This window comes from Molothrus ater, chromosome 9, assembly GCF_012460135.2.
Source record: "Molothrus ater isolate BHLD 08-10-18 breed brown headed cowbird chromosome 9, BPBGC_Mater_1.1, whole genome shotgun sequence".
NCBI lineage: Eukaryota > Metazoa > Chordata > Aves > Passeriformes > Icteridae > Molothrus > Molothrus ater.
In genome coordinates this window covers 14,407,815-14,429,706 of record NC_050486.2, presented here as the reverse complement: position 1 = coordinate 14,429,706, position 21,892 = coordinate 14,407,815, and the positions used below count along the sequence as shown (strand labels likewise).

General features: G+C 36.8%; 1 protein-coding gene across 1 annotated transcript; it reads left to right on the top strand.

Annotated features, from left to right (window-relative positions):
- Positions 1-152: 152 nt before the first annotated feature.
- On the top strand, positions 153-21,717 carry CCDC18 (coiled-coil domain containing 18). The gene is given in 25 exon segments (XM_036388030.2): positions 153-780; positions 960-1,110; positions 1,635-1,802; positions 2,701-2,810; positions 3,665-3,793; positions 5,329-5,425; positions 6,072-6,193; positions 6,684-6,993; positions 7,183-7,286; positions 7,392-7,552; positions 8,023-8,243; positions 9,040-9,150; positions 9,767-9,898; positions 10,619-10,753; positions 11,341-11,418; positions 12,897-13,013; positions 14,234-14,401; positions 14,857-14,999; positions 15,427-15,590; positions 16,374-16,587; positions 17,138-17,237; positions 18,246-18,362; positions 18,793-18,900; positions 18,903-18,938; positions 21,546-21,717. Coding segments are annotated over 25 exon segments (3,408 nt in total). The 5' UTR covers positions 153-640; the 3' UTR covers positions 21,618-21,717.
- The last annotated feature ends 175 nt before the right edge of the window (positions 21,718-21,892 follow it).

The window sequence follows — 21,892 nt, the reverse complement described above, 5'->3', positions numbered from 1 at the left end:
GGCCGCGCCGCGCCTGCGCCGTGGGGGCCCCGCGCAGTTCGAGCGCGGCGGGAGCGGTGCCGGGCGCTGCCGTGGCGGGGACGGAGCGGCTGCGATACCGACACCGGCCCGCTCGGAGCCCAGGGACGGCCGCCTGCGCCCCGTGCCACAGCTCTCCGCCACCTCGGGCCCCCGGCTCGCGGTCCTGCGGCGCTCCCCGCACTGGCTCTGGTGCTGCCCGCCCGCCCGGGGCCGGTTCGCTTTCGTCTCTCGTTGCGCTGGTCACGGGCAGTGAGGCGAGTTTAGCGCGTTCGCGGGTGCGCCGTTCGCTTCTCGAGATCCCCGCCAGGTGCACCGGACTGCCGGAGCTCTGGGATGCGCTGCGTGACGGATTCTTGGTAAATAATGTACAGCAGGTTTTTCCAGTTTTCACGTATGGCAAGTCATGGAGCTTTTTGTACTTCATGAATGCATAGAGAACTCCTCACAAAAGAGACAGTTTGTTACTTTGATCTAGTGAACATAGGAAGGAGGAATGTGTGAAACGTATACATTTGGAAATTGAGGTTTTTTTTTCCTCCTTTCTTTTTTCTATTTTTGCACATAGTTTTCATGCCCATTTAACAGTGTTTTAATATCAAATATTACTTTAGCCTTATGCATGTTACCAATGGAATGTAGTATGTGGACTTGCTCTAAAAGTGATGCTGATGACGACCTGCTCGCAAATGTGCAGTCATTACAGAATCAGCTGAGGAGAACTGAAAAAAACCTGCAAACTGTAGAGAAAGAGCTTTCCAGGTATGAGTGTGTCTGGGAATGAGAACCTCCTGTCTCTTGTAGCATAGCTCTGTTGTATTCTGTGTGATGGATTACCGTGATTAGCTCCTTTTCTGCTTTTTGTTTGAATAGTCTTTATGAGCAACCTAATAAATACAAAAAGAACAGTCGTGACTTTTTGCTCTCCCTCCAAACACTAGTACAAGGGAATATTACAGCCACTGCTTCGATGAGGTTACAGATGTCCTGCTGCAGGACTTTGTACAGCCCAATTACGATTGTCAAGGCTTTTCCAGCTGTAAGAAGAATTCTGGGAGAACATCTCGCCAGGATCTTCAAAGAAAAGGCAAAGTAAATATTTCTCTTCGTTACTCCTTTTTATTACTTTGGTTTTCTATCCTTTGCTATGTTTTGGAGCATTTTTGGCTACTGGGATTGGAGTAGATACACTGTAGAACCGGGCAGTGATGTCAAGTGAGCGCCTTAAACATAGTATCCCTTGAGTTCTTTGCTGTGGGGAAGTTTCCGCTCCACCTCTCAGTGCTTGAGGCTTGTAGGAAAGATGGGGACAAAGATTTTGGCAGGTCCTGTTGGGATAGGACAAAGATTTTCACTGATTTAGATGAGATGTAGCAGGTGTTTTACTCATGAGGGTGGTGCAGCACAGCCACAGGACCCCCATCCCAGGAAACATTCAAGGGCAGGTTGGTCAGGGCTCTGAGCAAGTTGATCTGCTTCAGGTTGTCCTTGCTCATTGCAAGGTGGTTGGAGTAAATGACCTTTAACGTTCCCTTTCAACCCACACTGGTTTTGATTCTATAATGTGTTTTTATCTAAGAGTGTATATATATAAACAAACATGTTTTTATGTCTAGTCTTACTCTGTATCTGCAACTTTGGATAAAACTGTGGAAGAAAATGAACAACTTCAGGAGAAGTTCGATGCCCTTCATGAGCAAAATGCATGTTTGACTTCTCAGAATCACTACCTGAAGAACAGAGTGGAAACAATGAACTTTGAATTGATGCAGTCCAAAACAAAAGTATGTATCTGTAGTGTACCCCATGACACCCAGTGACCATGATTTTTGAGTTTAGAATTCCAAGCAGAATGTGCTGGGTTTTGTCTTATTTTAATCTGTGTAAGTTTAATATTTAGTATATATTTCATAATCAATATTAATCTTGGACAGAATAGTTTGGAATCTATTTCTCCATGGGCAAAACAACTGTATTAATTATGAATTCTATCTACTTATGTTCCAAAGTTTAGTCTAAAGACAGTAAGCCACAGAATGAAAAACTCTCTATGAGAGAAAATAGTTCAGTAATGCATTTAGTACTGTACATTCATGTGTCTGAGACATTAATGGGAATAATAATGGCACAGTAGTCAATTGTCTAGGAAATGAAAATAGTTGATCTCAGCTTGGATTAATATTGCTATTTTGAAAAAAGTGAAGATGAGTTAGAAAGGAATATTGTATCTAATAAATCATTACTGATTTAGTTTACATTTGTCTGTACAGGTTTATTTCAGGACAACTATGTTGATTTACTTGGTTTATATATAATATTAATAAAGCATAGCTATGCTTAGTGGATTTTGTTTGAGAATTGTTATCTCCAAAACACTGCAAATAAACAGATAAACAAAATGTTTGCCTGGCACTGAAAGAAGAAGTAGTTGGATATAAACTTCTGGGGAAAAGCAAAAGACAAGATCAACCTGTAAAGAAATAATTGTCCTAGACAGAATATCACACTGGAACTGGAAGGAATGTTAAATGGGCAGAAAATTGGAGTTAAGGTGGTGTAGATGAACAAACATAGCTTACAGTAGGGTTAAGAGCACTGTCATTCAGCAAGCAGATTGTTTTTCTGTTTCTTACCTGTATACATGCAATTGTTAATGAAACCCCAAATATGTTTGTATTTCAGATTTCATATCTTGAGGCTGCTTTAGCTACACATTTAATCAGCATTCCGAAGCTGAAAGAACAGATTGTAAATTTGGAAGCAGAAGTTTCAGCTCAAGATAAAATTCTGAAGTAATGTGTATTTTCAAATCAATATTTTATTGTTGTCTTCCTGCTAGTCCAGTCTCTTTTTAGGGATGACATAATTTCTGTGTGGGTCATGTAATCTGAGGTCTGAAACTTTAATTTCAGAGCCATTTCTAGGAGGAGGGATGTGGTTTAGTTTGTGCTGAATGAACTTCAAGAAACTGAGAAAAAATAATAAAGACTGGTGAAAGAAACCAGTTTGTAATGTGTGCTGAATAGGAATGGGGCCTTACAACTGGGTAGGGTGATTGCCACATGGCCACATAGATTCTCTTGTAACCAGCATACATAATTCTGAACATGACCTTTGTGTGTTCTTTGTAACATAAAGGATTCTTTCTACATGAGTGCATTAATCAAGGCAAATGGCCAGGTAAAACTGATGTAATTGCTGTTCAGAGGTGTCAAGAAGACATCCCTGGTTGTCAACTTGCCTTACAACCTCATGTTATGGAATATTCAATTAATATTTCAGTAGTCTGGCTTCACAAAAAAAAGCAAAAATACTTATGTTAAATTTATATTTTAGTGTTCTTTCCCAGTCACACCTCTTGGCAGAGAAGATATGATTTCTGTGATCAGAGCTCATGACACAAAGTCAGCTCTGGGTCCTTGGCAGTTGTGACACCTGGTGCCTATTGCTAAGTCTTAGATACCACTCCAGGCTGCAGACATACTCCTGGGGAGTCTGCAGACTCTGGGTGCTCCTGACCTAACTTTGAGAGTTACAGCATCTTTGTCTAGCACTTCTGGAACATTGTATGCACTAAAGAACAACAGAAATCTATTTTCTTTACAGAAAGTTCTTATTTTTTTATTATGCTTTCTTTAATTGCTAGAGATGCAGAAGATAGACTAGATCAAAATCAGAAAACAGCAATGGAAAGAGAACACATGTTGGAAAGATATCAAAAGGGCTATAAAATACTGAAAATTGAGTTAATTGAACAAAGCAAGCAAGGAAAGAGGTAATTAAATAATTTTAATAAATGGAGCATAGAATAATAGAGCATAAGTGTTTATTTCCATTGGCAGTGGCTTGCTTTGTGGAATCAAATTACTTTTCTGTTTTAAGGATGTTATTTTTTAAAAAAGGGGAAATTCTGTGGTAAGGTACTGATTACTTAAATGGGCACATTTAAAAATCTTGAAATCAGCCGGTAGCTGCAGGCTGATAGCACACATTAGTGCCCAGTTTATCAGCTGGTTTTTTCCTTCAGAATGGAGGTACTGCAGTGGAAAGCTTCAGTGTCCAGAATATATTTTTCCTGAATTATTTTTGTACTTGTCTTGCAAGAACCTGCAGTGCATACTCAGCAGCTGGTATCCAGCAGTATTCCTTGGTGTGAGTAAAATGATAAAAGAACACCTTAATCAAGAGAACATTTTTATGTTATCCTTAATCTTACCTGTCTATGTGACACTGTTGAAAAGGGTGCTGTAATTCCATCTCAGTCCCCATTTCCCTTTCCTATTGCCTCTTTTAGCCTAGTGGCTCTGTCACTACTGGAGGGAGTTTGGGAATTTGACTGTTGAAAGTTGCTATGAACACTCCTATCAGCTCCAAAATGTCATTTTAAAGAAGTGAGTGGAATAAATAAAAAGATCCATATCTTCCCTATTAATTTAACTGCATTACCTGGGGCAAAAAAAATACCTGAATTAATGGCTTGGGAAAGCATTTCTTGAACCTTTTAAATACAAACTCTTTGTTTGACTTGTGCCTCTACCATGAAATTACCTCTAACCTTCTTAAGGTAAAAAAATCCAGAAATACTGTGGGGCTTGCACTGCTGGTTGAAGAAATGTTTTGCTTTATGATGGCTGCTCCTTCAGAGCATGTGGTCTGGGACTAGCTGTACTTAGTTACTAGTTGTAAATGTAAATATTTTTGTACTTCAGAAAAGCTGAGCTTCTGCCAGGTGTTAAGTAGGATGTTATGGTTAGTATCAACAATTATTTTGGTTTACTTTTAATCATTAATTGCAACAACTTACTTACAGGCAACCTGAAGTGCTTTGGGCTAATGCTATGTTGTTGTTCTGAAATGCTCTTATCCCCTTCTCTGGATACTTTTGCCATCTCCAAATAGGCACTGGTCCCCAGACTGAGAGACCCCAGTCTGAGGCTTGGCTGTACTTAGATGAGGCACTGCCCCAGCCTCTGAGTGGAAGAGAGAATGGTTTTGAGCAGCAGGAATTCCTGTGTGCCCACGTTGGCTGTCCTGAACAGACTGCACACCTGACTGTGCTGAGCTCACTCTGCAGCTCCTTCCCTAATGAGCCATGACAGGGGAAGGGCCAGTGCTGGGGAGTGACAGAGGGGAGCAGGGGGACTCTGGATTCTTTCTTGGAGCACAGTCTCATGTGATATCTGGGGCTTGGAAAGTTGGGAGAAGAAAGGAAGAACCTGGAGCAATTACTGCAGTAGTTGTTTTTAGTAACTGGAGAAGATAATTACATTAATGGCTGGAGTAAATTGGTTTGCATCTTTTGCTTGACAGAGCACAACAGCAAAGAAATGAAGCTTTGTTGAATGTGGAGGAGCTGACAAGGGCTTTTACAAAGTATAAAGCAGAAATAACTGAAAAATTAGAAAAGGTGAGAGTTTTTCCTTCTCTTGTATTTGCCACAGTGTGAAGATGTTTCTTCCAGTAGGCCAGGCAGCCAATAGCAACAGGTTCATCAGTGAGTCAATTGTTTCCACTTGTTGGTGGCAAAGCCCTAAAGAAGTGGGACAGGGTAAGCAACTGTTTGTAGTGATAAATTCAGTTCTATAATTTTACACTCTCTTTGCACAGTCTGCATCTTTGCAGTATCCCATTACTGCTGCTTTTTCTCATGTCTCCTGCTTGCCAGCTGGGAAGTTTACATTTTAAAAATACAAGGTCCTTTAAAAGCTCTTTTTCTTCCATATGTATAAGCTGTTCAATGAAACATGTGCTGAAGAAGAGTTAAGATGAAAATGAAGTAATCTCCCTAAGTTAGCTCTTACAGAGATTTTTGTTTTGTTAGACTTCTTTCCTTGTGGAACAAGGCTGCCAACCACAAATATACCCTAAAATACTAAGGCAATTTTTTCCTAAATGACAGAAAAAGAAAATTTCTTTGCCTCTTGCCTTCTCTTCACAATAGTGACCAATAAATAGTATTATCTACTGACTTACCAGGAAGAGCATAATGTTATTTTTAAAGTAGCCTCTTGACACGAAAGCTGTACAGTAATGAAAAGTAATTGCTTTTTAAGGCTAAAGCTGAAGAAGTAGTCTTGGGAGAACATTTGATTAAGTGTGAAAAAGAAAGAGAGAAGTTGAATGATAAGTGTATCAGCTACAGGAAGGATCTAGACATCCTAGAAGAGCAACTAAGGTAACACAAAGGCTTTTAAAAATTCTCTGCACAGTGTTTTTACAAAAACTTGTATGTTGCAAGTGTCACTGGGAATGTTCTGCTCAATTCATATAGTTCAATACATTTCTACTCTCTTTCTGTAAGTAATTTTTAAACACTTTAATCCCACATGCTGCCCCCATTCCCGGGAAGAAGCCCCCCAAGCCTTCTGGGGCATTGTTCATGGGCTCGCTGGCTGCTGCTGCTGCCATGGGCTGCACTCAGGCCTCAGTGAGGTTGTGATGCTGACTGCAGCTCATGGAACAGTCACACCTGGGCTGGGCTGCTCTCTGTCCCAACTCTTTCCAGAAGTTCTTTGGTAATGCCCTCATTGCTTTAATGAGGGTAGACAACTATCAGCTGATTGTTTTTAGAATTGTTAGGTTTGGACAAACACCTTTTGGACAAAGACATTTTTGGTGTTATTCAATTTACATGCTTTGTCCACACCTTTTAAATGTCTTTTTAGACAATTAAAGGAAGAGAATCACAACAGAAAAGAAGAAATTAAAGCTCTAGAGGCAAAGAACACTGAAATTACATCAATGCTGAATCAGTCTGATCAGAAGATCATCAAGCTTGAGAGTGAACTTTCTGAAAAAGAAATAGTACTTAAAGAGAAAAATGCTCTAAAAAGTGAAAATGAAGAACTGAGAGCACTTACTGCAGAGCAACAGAACCACTTGAAACTATGTCATCAAGAAATAGAGGATTCAAGGGAAGAGCTCAACATCCTGGAAACCATTATTTCTCAGTTGTCTTTAAGTACACCTGAAGAGGTAGAGTAACTGATACAGCCTTAACAGTGTATTATGTTTTGAATCATTTTAAGGATTGAGTTATCCAAACTTTTAATATCCTGGTATGTGTCTTAAAATTTATATGCCAGTATAACACATGAATTAAGGATGCTGTGAAGTAATAAAAGGCTGATTTTTCATTGATCTTTGTTTTCTGTTAACTTTTAGTTTAAATGGCACCATTTCAAACACCAGCTCCTGAATTCCTCAGCAAAAGAAGCTAGCCCTGAATCTTGTGGTCAATCAAGTAAACCTTTGATTGCAGACCTAAGGTATAACTTTCTGGTTCCTGAGCTATGGCAAGATTAGGCAGATGATAAGGTGCTATGAGAATTAACATGCAGAATGTTAAATATCTGTCTCCTTCTTTATAATAGCATTAATCTGGCAATGAAAGAAACAGAAATTCAAAAACCTGATGCAAACTTAACTATCTGTACTGGAGCTGAGCATCTTTCTAACAGTAATGAAGGACAAGGAAACAGCAGGTTATGTGAGCTGGAAACAGAGCCTGTCAAATTGACCAGAAATCCAGGAGGTAAGCTTGCTGAAATAGCTGTGCAGCTCTGTCTAATTAATCCACAGAACAGAAATGTTCTGCAAGGGTTCAAGTTGGTTTTACAGTATGTGTGCTTTGGTTTTGAGCATTTTGCCATCTTGGAAACTGTCAAGTTCTCCAGACACAATATATTTCTTTCTTTAGCTGCTTTAGTTACTTGTTCAGCAATAGCTGAGCAAGGAGTTGTGTTGAAATGGAACCATGTATTTTTTTCTTTAGGCAGATTGTGCTAAAATCTGTATTTTTGTTGACTCTTTTCTCTGTATCCTGCTGTGTTTCTCTGATTGCTTTTGTTGTTACTGTTAGGACTGCTCCATGGAATTATGTCAGGGCACCTGTATGATGCTGTCTTTATTTTGTTTGTTTTCGTGAGTCACTGCATTGAGTTACATTATTGGTTTGCATGTTCTTTTGTAAATTAATCTTAAATTTATTTTTTCTACTTTGAGAGAGGAGAAAATGTCAACAGTTGGAACTTATAAGCAAACAATTTGAAAAGGTGAGGCAAAAATTCCAGAAAGAGATAGAAGAGCTACGCACTAAACTGATAAAAGCAGATGATGAGAATTCTGCCTTGAGGACCAGCATGGCTCAAAGAACCAGTCAGTTTCAAACCATACAGGAAGACCTGTTGAAGAAGGCTTCAAAAACTAACAGCTTAGAGAGAGAAGTAAGTTTTAAATAGCACTGCAAAGAATATGCCCTTTTTTCTTCAGTCAGTAATCTAAGATAATTAAGACAATAATTATGGAAAAACTGCAATTGCCATAATAATTTTAAAATCTGATTAATTTGAGAAAAATTCAAACTAAACTTTTCAGCAAGCAGAAAGGCTTAGCAACCTTAATTTGTTAGTTGTCAGAAATACTGTTTTAATGCTGGTGTAGGGTTAGTTGTCAGAAATACTGTTTTAAACTTAGTAGGCTTTTCTGCAACTACTTTGATTTGCTATGTGGAAAATATGCACAGTCTTGTTCCTTTGGTGTGGTTGAATCAATGGTAATCCTAGGAAACAGGTTGAAGGAACAGTTGTATTTTTCCTCATTAAATGTTACTGTAGTTGCCAGAGATGAACATCATTACCAGAGAGTCACAAAAGAAAAAATTTAAGCTTCAGCTTTTCTTAGGATGAATAAATTAAATTGCTAATGTTTCCATTCTGGTGCTAATGTGTTTACAGAGTTCAGCATAATGGGCTTTGCAGTTATTTCCTAATAATGAGTGTAAATGTTATAAATATGTAAAGCTATTTCACTGATAATTGATTGGATAAATTGTAGGTAAATTGCCCTGAATATTTCTCTGTAAGTAATAAAATATAATAGTTCAACCAAATCAACCAAACAATTTATTAAAAATACTGTAGTAGTAGCTAAAATGGAATTGGTAATAAGAAAGTGCATACAAATATTTGAATAAAACTGAGACAGTTGTCTACATGCTGTTTTGTGCATATTTAATTTCAGATAAGAAAGAAGTCTTCTCAGCTTTCTGTACTTGAGAAACAGTTGGAAGAAAAGACTATTGCTTATTCCACTGCTGCTGAAAGAAATGTTGAGTTGGAACTGGAACTCATGGTAAAATGTTCTCAGTGAGAAACCACATTTATTTAAAAAGACATAAAAGTTTAACTTGACAGTGGTATTCCCTGTATTCAAAATGTGGGGACTTTCAGATCTGCTAAATAATCTATGCAGATTTTAGGAACACAGGTTTTAAAAACAGAATCTTGTTTGGAATAAAGCATCCTTTTTTCCCTGCCCTTGAATGTAGTAGGTTATTAATGAACATGTTAGGTTTTCCATGTGGTCACATATGCAATGAAGATCTGGCCCTGTTGAATTGCCATTTGTTTCAGTGACACACATGTAGATTTGTAAATTAAAAAGTCTTCAAAAGGTTATTTTAAAGATTCCATCTATCTATATGAACACAGAATTTCTTTTTGTCTTTGTCAGGAGTTCCCTGTGCCATAATCCATCTTGGCAGACACCTTGTGTCTGTAGTGGCTGCATTTACTGACATTCTGTACCTGTGGTATAAGCCTGACATCCTTTGAGATGACACATGCTCTGTGTAAATTCAGAATTTTGTTTGTTGTTCCTTTATGAAATCTAGAAACCAGATGATCAAATAACTTAATATCACAGCTAAATGTTTTTATTCAGTCCTTTTATTGTTGCCACTTCCCAGGGAAAAAACAGATGCATTCATGAGCTGGAAACAACTATCAGTGAAGAACATGAGAAAATAACTTCTGCTTTTGAAGATGAAAAGTTGTTTCACCTCAAGCAGCGCAAAGAAATGGAGAAACAGATTGCTCTAGTAAGACCTTTATGGTGTGGTATTATGTATGAGTGTTATACTTGGTAACTTTTTCATATATTGATTTGTCTTGTAATTTCGAGACACATCCATTAAAATGTTATGTTAAAAAACCTCTTTCTTCTCCCTACATTGCCTGATTTTACTACATCTGCTATCTAGCTAGCTATACAACTTTCCCACTGAAATACTCATATCCTGCTCAAGTGAAGAGAAATAAGGACTTAGGAAGAATACTGTTGTTTTTTGCTCCAAACACACAGGAAAAAAAGTTTAGCTTTAGTGCCTACTGGATTAAAACATGTCAGCTTCTAAAAGTGTTCTTGTTGCCTGAACCTCTGCCAAACTGAGCCTTGGGAGCATCTGCATTCAGGGGTTTTTCAGTCTCTAGAGAAGAAATGTTTCTCCATGTGATTAGAAATATAACTGTGATTATTTCTAGCTGTTTAAGAAGCTTCTCATCTTTTAGTAAAGAATGGATGCATGTCTTATTGTGTTGGTTGGTGACAGCCAATTACACTCTGTCTGCCCTCATTCTCCTCTGGAATGAAGATATTTAGTGCTTGGGATTTCTTGATAATTTGAAGACTGTGCAATACTGTTGATGGCAGTAATGTACTTAATTTTCCTTATAAAAATGATGGGTGAATAAATATGAATGACATATTTAGATGAATACATTTTTATTAGAAGAATAAATTACTGTTTACTTACGGACAGCTTCGGACACAGCTGGAGAAGAAACATCAACACGTCATTGAACAAGAGAAAATAATATCTATTTTACAACAAGAGGTTGTACATAAACAGCATCACATTGAATCATTGGATGGGCTGCTCATAGGAAACAGAGAGGTAAGGCTGGCTCTTCACTTTCTTAACATGCAAATCAAGCAAATGACCAAAAATAATGGAAAGCATATCCATAAATACATGGAAAAATTGGGGAAAATGAAAGATGTTTATGCTTCTTAATTCTTGTTTGAGCAATTGACTGAATCTAGTGTAGTCACCAATTACTACTACTACTACTACATATTGGTCAAATTTTAATGACCTTTCAGTATTTTCTGTCTTAGCATTCTCTTTATGCTTCTGTATTGCCCCTTGGGCTTCTCTCTCTAATGAAAGGAAATAGATCTGGATAAAGAATGTTTGCATCAATCCTGCACTAGGTGGAAAACCAATAATATTCTAGTATGATAATGTTTTATACCTTTTAATAATGCCTGTTGCTGCAGAATATGGAGAGACATTCTCAGCCACCAAATTCTCTTCAGAGTTTCATGCACACTAACACAAGATACAGGATCAGATACACTGATCTGCATTTTTTCCTGATTATCAGTTTTTATTAAATTACTTACAACTTTATAACATTAGATTAATGTTATGTGATATTTATATTTGGTTCTCTTGAATAAAAATGTCTGTAAAAACAGGAAATGGAAAATCAAAATGTCAAGAAAGATCAAGGATTGAAGATGCTGGAAAGTCAGTTAAGAGAAGAAAAAATCAAAGTTAGTAAACTCTCTGTAATGTTCAAGTAATAGTTTTAAAGTTTGCAGTAACAGTGTATTTCCTTTTATCTTTTATGGAAAAACTGTTTTATATAAATTTCTCTTAAGAAAATATTCCAGAAGTTGTCTGAAGTATTCATTTTTTATCTGTTTTTTAATTTTTTTTGTTTTCTTTTTTTAATTAAGAGAAGTATGATGAAACCTACAGTATGAGATGATGCAATGCATAATTGCTTAATGCAGTTACTGTAGTTACAAATAGGGCAAACTTGTGCTTCTTGTACTCTTAAAGTCCAATGTTGTCCCATAGAGCTCATGTTATAAGTGCTTTTGCTCTACATATGGCATGTGTTTGAGACACATGTGATACTGGAATGTTGGGCATGCTTTTAGCCATCTTTAGCTCTTCCTAGTGTTTGCCTGATAAATATTTTCCATGCAACACTTGTAACAGGATTTTAATGAACCAATGCCATGTGCAGATTTACCCCAGGCAAGGATTAAATCTTCAGGCTATCAGTGAGAAGATACTGGGGACTTTGCTGTTTCCATGCTTTTTCTGAGCTTGTGTAGGGTCAGTTTGTTATCCAAGTGGCTTTGCTGTACTTGATATGTTTTACAGAGACTTAAAATTAAGACACATAGTAATTTCTCTTCTAAAAACTCTTGAATCAGCTGGGGGCAGAGATGTCCAGTATAGTTTAGAAAACTGCCAGTCTGATTGCAAAATTGAAAGAATTAGACATTCTGCAGCTAAATTCAGCACAATTCTTATTGATGAGAAATCCTAGCATTGAAACCAAATGTTTAAGAAAAGCCTAATTACTATGTCTTAGGATCTCAGGGTTTGTTTGTTATAATTTTCATCAGTTCAAGGTTATAGGGTATTTGTTAGAGATTACTCAAACCCAAATGAGCACTAAAAGTGTAAAATAGATTGACAGTGTTGGCACTGCTCAGAGTTCTTCCTTTCCCATTTGGTGAAACTCAGGCACTGTCCCCCAGTGCAGAAAGGGAAATCATGCTGCTTGGGAACTTTTTGAAAAGAATTGCAGTAAGATCTGAGTGGGTTTTTTAAAAACATGTGTGCCCACTCACCTATGATGATAATTCCAAATCTATTTATGCATTTCTATATGTAATGAAACATGATGGATTAATGATTTGGCATTGACCCTATGTTTGTTTTTAAATTCTAGCTACTGACAAATGCTGGCATATCTTCTCAGAACTGATAGTCTCATCTGATATAAACACAGTCTAAAGTATTATCATTTTGAATTTCACAAATAACTTCAATTTTGAAGACTATTCCAGTTTTAAAGTCTACTATAATCTTCCATGACTGTTTTAATACTCATATGATAAAAATATAACTTTTCTGATGTTTTACACAAAGCTGTCTTTTAATACAATTTTTAGACCAGTTAATACAAACCATGCCATGCAATTTTAAATAATCTATTGCATTCATCTAGGTACAACAACTTGAGTCAGCACTAAATGTATGTAAGGAAGAAGTTGCACTGTATTTGAGTCAGTCACAAGAAAATAAGGAGATGTTTGAGAATCAGCTGAAAGAAAGGTCTGAAGAGGTAATAGGTTGTTTTATAACTCTTCTGTATTGCAGAGAACTCTTGTTATGATTGATTTAATCTAAAAGTTTGTGAAATGACAGCCAAAATTTGCAACAGGACCTGTGGATGGGAAGTAAGCTGGGAAAAAATGATACATTTTGTGAAGGTAAAGGGGAAAATCATAACTCAAACCCATGGGGTAATTTAAGGGAAAAGAAGCATTAAGATAAATGAATTGTTGAAAGAAGTAACAAAATCAGAATAATGTGGAACAAAACATTATCATGGAAAAGATGGAGAGAGCACTATTGTAATATAAATTTAAGGGCACAAAATTGATCTGGTTTTCAACTGTCTCAATGGGGATGAAGTCCTGGGCATAAAAAATGTTTACTTCTAGACCCTAAGTTTTATCATACTTTCCACTACTACTTGAAAGCAAGAAAGAGTCAACTTTAAATATTAGAAGGCATTTTTATTTGTGGGTGAAGTAATTATATAGCAAGTTGGTCATGTCAGTGCTGGCCTCCCTGCTGAGAGAGGCTTCACTCAAGCACTCAAGTGGAGGCTGCTGGACCCTGCACAAGATTAGCTTGATGGAAGCTGTGGGGTTTGTCACACAGAAACCTGTGATATTGACTGCTGCTTCCTAAGCCCTAAACCCTGCTGTTCATATGAGGGGACTGGATCCTGGGTGAAATATCAAGTGTAGCAAGTGAGGCTTTATTTTTTTTTTTTTCCCCTCCAGAACAGTTCCCTCTGTCATTCACCACTGAGAAACCAGATTAGTCAACATAAAATAAGTTAGGCACTCAAAATTTTTTTTATTGGAATGACTATTGTCATACAGGCAAAAAGAAATAAAGGGGAGGACTGAGAACAAATCTCAAGGGGAAAACAAGGACTTTCTGAGAAATAAAGAAGACTGGCAGAAAGAAAAGTAGTTCTAACTAAAAATCTGTTATGTATGGTTTTAAAATATTGTCAAGTGCTATCTAGAAAGCAAGAATCAAAACCTGGGACTGACTGAGAAGTTGCTACTTTCCTCAGTGTATAAAGCATAATACAGTGATGAATTATGAGATCTGTTATGTACTGTTGAAACTGTAATGCAACTAAATTCAGACACAAAAGTTTTATTGCATCACAAGTGTGATTCTGTGTTCATTAAGAGAGAATAGCTGAAGCAACTGCAAATAAAAATGTTTTATTGTAAGGAAAAATAAATGTCTTTTCAGCTTCATTATTTGCAGAAAGAAATAAAAATTAAAGGTCAGACAATTCAGGACATGGGTGAACAAAATATTCTTCTGCAACAAACTTTGCTTCATCAGCAGCAAATGTTACAGCAAGAAACTATTAGAAATGGAGAGTTGGACGATAATCAAATTAAACTTGAAAAACAGGTACAGTATGGTGAGAATTGTATACATATATGGAGAAAATTAAATGCCTTATATATGTTTTCATAATACCTATAAAATCTGAATATTTCTTTGATAACTGAGTTGATAATTATTATTTGATATATGTAAAATAAAGAGTTTAGTGGCTTGTTTTATCTTAATCCAGGTTCTGAGCTATCAAACATTCTAGTTATCATTAGAGTGGCTAGGCACTTGGAAAATCAAGCCCTAGACTGCAGTTAAGTAGAAGTGCATTTAAATTCAGAAAGTTGCATCTTGTTGCATTTACTAGAAACTATTTTTCTTTCAAATGTGCAGAGTTTTAGTTTTAAATTGCATACAGACTATAAAGAAATCTGTTGTGTGAAAACTCTCCCTGTGTGAGTTACAAGACAAGAATGTGTATTTCTTTGGTATGCAATTTGAAACTATTCTTTAAATGCCATTTCCAATAGGTATCCACTTTGGAAAAAAAACTCCAGAAGCAGAAAGCATGTGCAGAAGATGAGCTGAGAAAGGTGGAGGAGAAACTGCACCTAGCTTCTCAGGAAGCAGATTTAAACAGACAGAAGGTGGATGAACTGAATTGTACAATCAGGTAGGTTTAGGACAAATGAGAGGAGTATTCTGCACGTGGGCATATGGATGAGAACCCCTGCTCTCTGAAATGCTGTTCAGCTCTGGGCTTACACTTCAGTCTCTGGCAGCACAGACTGGAAATCAGAAGGGAAGCTTCTGACTAGCAGAAGCATGACTTTCTGGAACAGTTTTCCAGTGGAATTAATGCATGTCCTGGCAACCTACTTAGCCTTAAGATAGCAGTTCAAATCATAACCATATCAGCTTGCTTGTAATTGTAGAGAGTACATTCTGCAGGAGCTTGCTAGTCTTAAAGAATATAGCTTTGATTACAAGAAAAGCCTACTTAACGTGACTTCTCTTTCTATTTTATTCACAAACACTTGTCTTAGAGCATGTTGCTCTTGTTATTCCTTTGTTCATTTTGTTCTGGTTGCTTCTCTTAGACAGATGAAATTGGAGATGGATCAGTGCAAGAATGAACTTACTGGCATGGAAAAAGAAGCAGTGCAATTAAAACGAGATGGTGCAAACAAAGCACTGCAGATAAATCAGCTGGAAATCACTCTGGAAGAAGCAAGATCAGAGCTCAACAGAAGGGCAAATGAGGGTAATTTGGCTATTTTTTTTCTTAGGCTTCCTTTCATTAAACTATTCCTCTCTATGTATTGGACATTTTTCCCTTCCCCCCCCCCCCCCCGCCTTTCATAATCCAGTACATGAGAGTCAAAAAATGATAATCTTTTTAAACCCAAACCCAAATGTACAACACCCCCAACAACCCAAAAACATCGCAAACATTTTTCACATTCTTTTGCAAATTCTCAGTTTTGTGGTATATACCTTCACCCCAGGTGAAATACTAAGTGGTTTCCCTGTAAATTGGTAATGCAGATTATTAATGTAATAGTCAAATGAGACACTTAGCTTTAATAAAGGCATATGCTATTCAAAAAATGCAGCTCTTTGAAACAAACAGAAAACTCCACAAGTCTATGGAAATAGTAACAAACATTCAATCCATCATCTTCCATTTAGTTTAATTGGACCATTGTTTTAAGCCAGAGAAACAGCAGCAATTCTGCTTGCACTGTTCCTGGCACTGCATGGTCAGTTACTATACTGTGTCTGTACTGTCTCCTTGGCCACATGTTTTTAGATACTTCCTTATGTTTCAGGTCAATTGTTGATTATGAACTGAATAAAACTAGCAAATACTTAGGTACCATAAACATCTTTTTGTATAAGTAGTCGCTGTTTTTCTAGATTGTCCTAAAAATAGTGATACTGGAAATTTATTATGACCACAAGTGCTACTAGGCAGTGATGTTGCATGAAAACCCTGATGTACTGATGATTAAACATTCTCTTTTGTGGTGTGTGTGTAAAATAGTGAATGATTTTGAAGATAAGCTGCTTCAAAGTGAGACTTGCCACAGGAAAGCCTTACAGAAAATAGCAGAACTGGAATCTGCATTACAGAATGCCTGTGGAGAATTAAAGATCACTTTAACACGGCTCCAGGAGTTGCAAAATGCATTGCAGAATGCACAGTCCTCTCTGGAGGAGAAGAACATTGCTATCATGGACCTAACAACTGAGCTCAGGTGAGCTGCTGTCTTTTCTGTCATGAAAACTTAGTTATGTTGATCATTCCTTAAGAATAGCAAGTAGTTTGGATGGGGTTTTTAATGTTTTTAGCAGCTCTATAATTTTTAGGTGGTTTGGGGCCATCAGATAGGTTGATACTTGAGATCCTTGGCTCATTTTTAATTTCTAAAAGTGGTGCTGAATTCTTTTTGGGGAAAATTCTGTTTTAAAATCTGCTGAAATTATTTTAGGAATCTTAAAGCTGTGAAGTAATCATAAGAATAGTCAAATTGTCCAGTCTACTTTCTGACCACAAGTTAATGACACTTTATTTTTTAAAGAATCCTGATTTAGTCAATTAAATAAATTGAATAATGAAGTTACTTAGAATTCCCCACCTGGAATATAATTAACAGAATGATTCTATTTGGGTTTGTTTCCTTGCAATCAATTCACCTTTAGGGTAAAATGCTGTAAGTAAGTAATAGATCTCATGATTTTCAAGGTGGATATTTGAAGCTAAGCAACTGAATATGCATTGAGTAATTAAATGTATGAGAATTTCAGGTATTGCAAGGATGAAATTGAAGACAAAAAGCAGGAACTTCTTGACATGGACCAAGCACTGAAAGAAAGGAATTGGGAACTGAAACAAAGAGTAGCTCAGGTGAGATAATTTTTAAGCATGTTACTGACAATTATTCCTGTTATATAGCAGATATCTTATAACAAGTTAGGTTAGGCCTGCTAGGTTTGGTTGCTTTGATGTATTTTCTCAAACTCTACTGGTTCCTACAGGCACAGTGCCAACCTCAAACCAGCTCTGTGTTGAAGCCTTATGTACCAGGAAAATCAGAAACCTTATGCCATAACCTGTCCCAAGACTCTTCATTAGTGATAAAGTTATGGGGCAACTGTTCTCATCTTGGTGTTTGCTAAGAGGAAGGAGAGATCTGTGCTGAAGGGTGCTTGGAGATGATAGATTCCTTTCCTTGTTTGCACTGCAGCTTATCTGATTCACATTAAAGCAGCCACTAAATATGAAATGATATCTTTGTTGTGAATAAATTTCTGTAGCTCACTTGAAATATTTTCAGATTTTTGGTCTGGCTTCAGGATTTGATGCCCATCATGGGAAAATTCTGCTTCTGTCACTTTATAATAAACCTCTTCCTGAAGGAGTTACCAGCCTTTGTCTTCAAGAATATTTGAGTGGGATTTGAATAAGTCTGCTCAAAGAACTGACACTGTCAGGAGGACAGATCATGCCATGTATTTTTGCCACAGTACCCTGTGAACTGCCCCAGGAAGTCATCGAAGCATTTGATGAACTGATTTTTTTTGGTTTGGCAAAATTTGGCACTTCCTAAGAAGGTGGATTAGTACAATAAATGACACCTATTTCATTGAAACGGATAACTTGCATTATGTGTATGTGAGGACCTAACATATTCAGTTATGGACTTTTTCCCAATTTTCCCTTTCCTTTTGTTTAGCCACTATTTAAATGAAATAGCTAGGGTGTAGCTTTATATTGACTACTCAAGAGAATACTCTTGAGGCTACAAAGGATTAATTTCATTCACTTTGCTCTCATAGTTTGTAATATGGCTTCTTAAAATCTGCATATTAGTTCAAAATAAAATATTTCCTTTTCTTCCTTTTTTACCTCTAGATTGCACAATTGGATATGACAGTTCGTGAGCATAAGGGAGAAATGGAGCAACAAATAATTCAATTACAGTGTAATTTAGAGAAGTCAGAGTTGGAAATTAAGGAATGCAATAAACAGGTAATGCTTCTTAATCAAAAACACAGTTTCCCTAACAAAGGGCAGCTAATTCTATGAGAGAGTTTGTTCCTGGGACACAATAGCTGGCCAGATTTAATCTACAAGATAAAACCTCTTTTTTATTGTAGGGAGGGGGAAGGAATGTACCAGTAAAAATAGATGTTTGTCAATTAAAACTAAATTTTGTAAGGCTATAACAGTGCAAAAATGAAAAATGATTTTTCACTTGATATGATACGGCTCCCAAACTGCTCTTTTAGTAAAGGAAAATGGAGACAAAATAAAAAATTGACAAAGGAATCCAAAGTCAGGGTCAATACTGACAATATTTGGGAGTTTTGTTTGTTTTGTGGGTTTGGTTTTTTCTTAAATAAAATTGTTCTGACTTTGGTAAAATATTGGTTCTGATTTAATTGCATTTTCTGTTCAGATTGAGAGCTTAGAGAAAAAACTCCAGCATTCCAAAGATGAGCTTCGTGAAAAAGCGTTTGAATTGCTCCAGAGAGATCAGGAAATAAATCAGCTGAAGAAAAAAAGAATGAAAGAAAGCAACATAGCCTAGAAGCTCTTGGAAAGGTAAAACATACCTTGGATAGAACAAATGATCAATTTTTAATGCCATTACTGTAGTGCCTAGAAGAAATTATATGGTGTCTCTTTAATGTGTCATTACTTCTCCCAGAATCATTGTATTCTTATCCCCTAAGTTTAATTATTTTAAAATTACAGATTTTATGGCAAACTCTTAATTGTCTGCTTTTTGTGGAGAAATTTGGTTCCTGATTATCTTTAGGGACCTGATTTTCTGGCTATGGATGATATGGTCTTCCTTGAAATGAAACAAAGCAATATGCTATATGATGAGAGCTTCTTATGACTTAGGTACCTATTGTGTGAAAATTATTGCATCAAAGGCCACTGAGCTCCAGCATGCTGTAGGAAGGAGAAGTGAGAATGTTTTGGCCTAGGGAATGGGAGTGTGGGGAGGGACTTGAGAAGACAGCTAACTTTGTGAATTGCACAAATCTTGGCTTTGGTGCATGAATCAGTCTCTACAAGCACGAATGGGGTCTGAGATAAACAGGCTTTTGCAGAAGTAAGTTCAGTCAAGGATGATTCCAAGCTAGAGTTAAACACCAAAGCCAGGATGGCCCCTGTTACTTTGGTTATGCTGCATTTATGTGTTGGTTTTCCCCAGGGTGAGGGATCAGAGGAATTTCATTTCTGTGTGAACACCAAAGGCCTTTGGTATTCCAGATCATGAGGGCTTGGCTGTGTCCCAGCTGAATATGAAGTTTATGTCTTTGTTTCACTGCAAATTAAAGCAATGTCAGCTCTTCCGTCTGGAATTCTGTTAGGCTATTGATGATGCCCAAGAACAGGACAGTGACTGCTGCTGCCTTTCACACATACCATTAACAATTTCTAACTTTTCCTAAGGGATGATTCTGAAAGAAAGAATTTCCTAACTAGCCCCTGTACAATTGCTGACTAGACTCTTTCTTTCCAGACAAATTGTCTTGTTTTTGCTAAGGAATACCAGGTAGGAAGAGGCCTAAGAATGATATAAGAAAGACTTTGAAAAGACTTTGAATAGACCTGCTCTGGTCATGTTCCAACACTTGGGACAAGGAAATGAAATTTTATTTTCATTGTAGTGAAGTAGATAAAAAGCCACTGGATTTTGGAAGCATTCTGTGTAAACCATGAAATATGTTGCAGTGGGCTTCTGGCTCCATTTACAATATTATATGGTTCCTTCTTTGTTTAAAAATTAAGTATATTAACATAATGTAAGAAAACACTTTCTCCATTAGTAGCACATTGCAGACTGATTGACCAGACTTCCACAGAAATTTTCTGTCATAGTTCTAAAAAATAAATTGCCTAATCTATTTAGGGAAAAGGGGTGGAGAGGCAGTGTGTATGCCTTGCCCAGGGGTACAGGCTGTCTCATTCTTTTTCTTCTTAATACATTGCCTTCCTTGCTTATTACAGAAAATATATTAGTTCAGGGCAGGAATTGCTGGGAGGGTTGATTTGTGTTCTGGTCCACTCTGTCCCTTTGGGACTCATAAAATAACCCGGTCACAGAGTTTTCAGTTGAATTATTCTTTATTCTTACCGTGCTTCAATCTGCAGTGAAAATTTTGTAACAATACAGCACTTGGCTATCCTTAGAAGCTGTAAATATTCCAAATAAAGGAACCAAAAATATCTTGCTGAACATTAAGAAGGACTTTTTTCATTTTTCTGGGAAATTAAAGTAATTTTCTTTATTAAAAAAAAGGCAGATTGGATTTACAGCAAGCTAATTTTTGTGACCATAGTTCCTTCTGAAATGAGAAGTAAAATTGTATTGAAATGATATAAGAAAAAATTGGTGCTTACAATGATTGGCTTTTTAGAAAAGTGATTTTTACAACATTTTTGAAAAACTGCATAGCATTAAAAAAATAAGAATTACTGTAAGCTTTCATTTGTTAGCTGTAAGCTGCTTATATGCTACTTACAAGTGTTTCTGTACAGTATGTATAGTATGTACAGTATGTACAGTATGTATGTATTCCTCATAAAGAGGAATACAGTATTTCTGTACAGTATGTACAGTATGTATGTATTCCTCATAAAGAATAAATACCTAGCTAAACATAGATAAACCGAGGACCAACATAACCTCTTTTAAAATTTATAATTAACAAGCACGTTAGTATACTATGATGTGAAATAGTAGTGGCTGATAGTCTCTTTTTGTGCTCCAGCACTAACTAATGTAAACATGGCTGCTGTGTATATATCTTAAAGACACCCAAAACTCTTATTTTTTTCTGTTAATGAATAATTAGATCCAGCATATTCACTTGTTTTTAAAAGGAGGGGTAGGGGTAGTGAAGCTCTAGAAACGAACAAAAAGCCCCTAACCTCAAACATGCTGTGTTTGGCTGCATTTACTTCTATACACAGCTTACATTTGTTTTGCTGTTTTTCTTGCTCAGTGTTAGTGGACATCATAGGGTTTTTTCCTCTTAATACCTTGGTACTGTTCATGGGGTTTCTGCAGACACTTCCTGAACTGTTAGCAGCTTAAGAACAACATTGTAATCCAACATGAAACCTTAAGCCCCCTGCAGAGAAGTTATTTCCAAAGACAATGTTCATTTAAACTGTACAAAATTCTTACAGGGATTTGCATCTGAAGATTTCTTCTCAAAAATATTCTGCATAACATTTTCCTTCTTATCTGCTGGAACTTAAGATGGTTTTGGAAAATTTGTAAGTTCTGCTCTTGGAGAAAGCAAATGCACTTCAGTTACAAGAACAGTGAACAAAAATGCATCAATAACATAAATCAGAATTTGAGATGGCAGCCGTGGACTTGAGACCTGCTGTTAGTTTTCTTGAATTTGTAAGATAAAGTTTAATAATAAAGAGTAACATGTTGGTACAAATGGATTTTAGCTATGGTAATCACATATTTTGTTTCAGGTGCAAGAACTGTGAAGGAATGAGTGCTGTTGCTGGCATTGTCA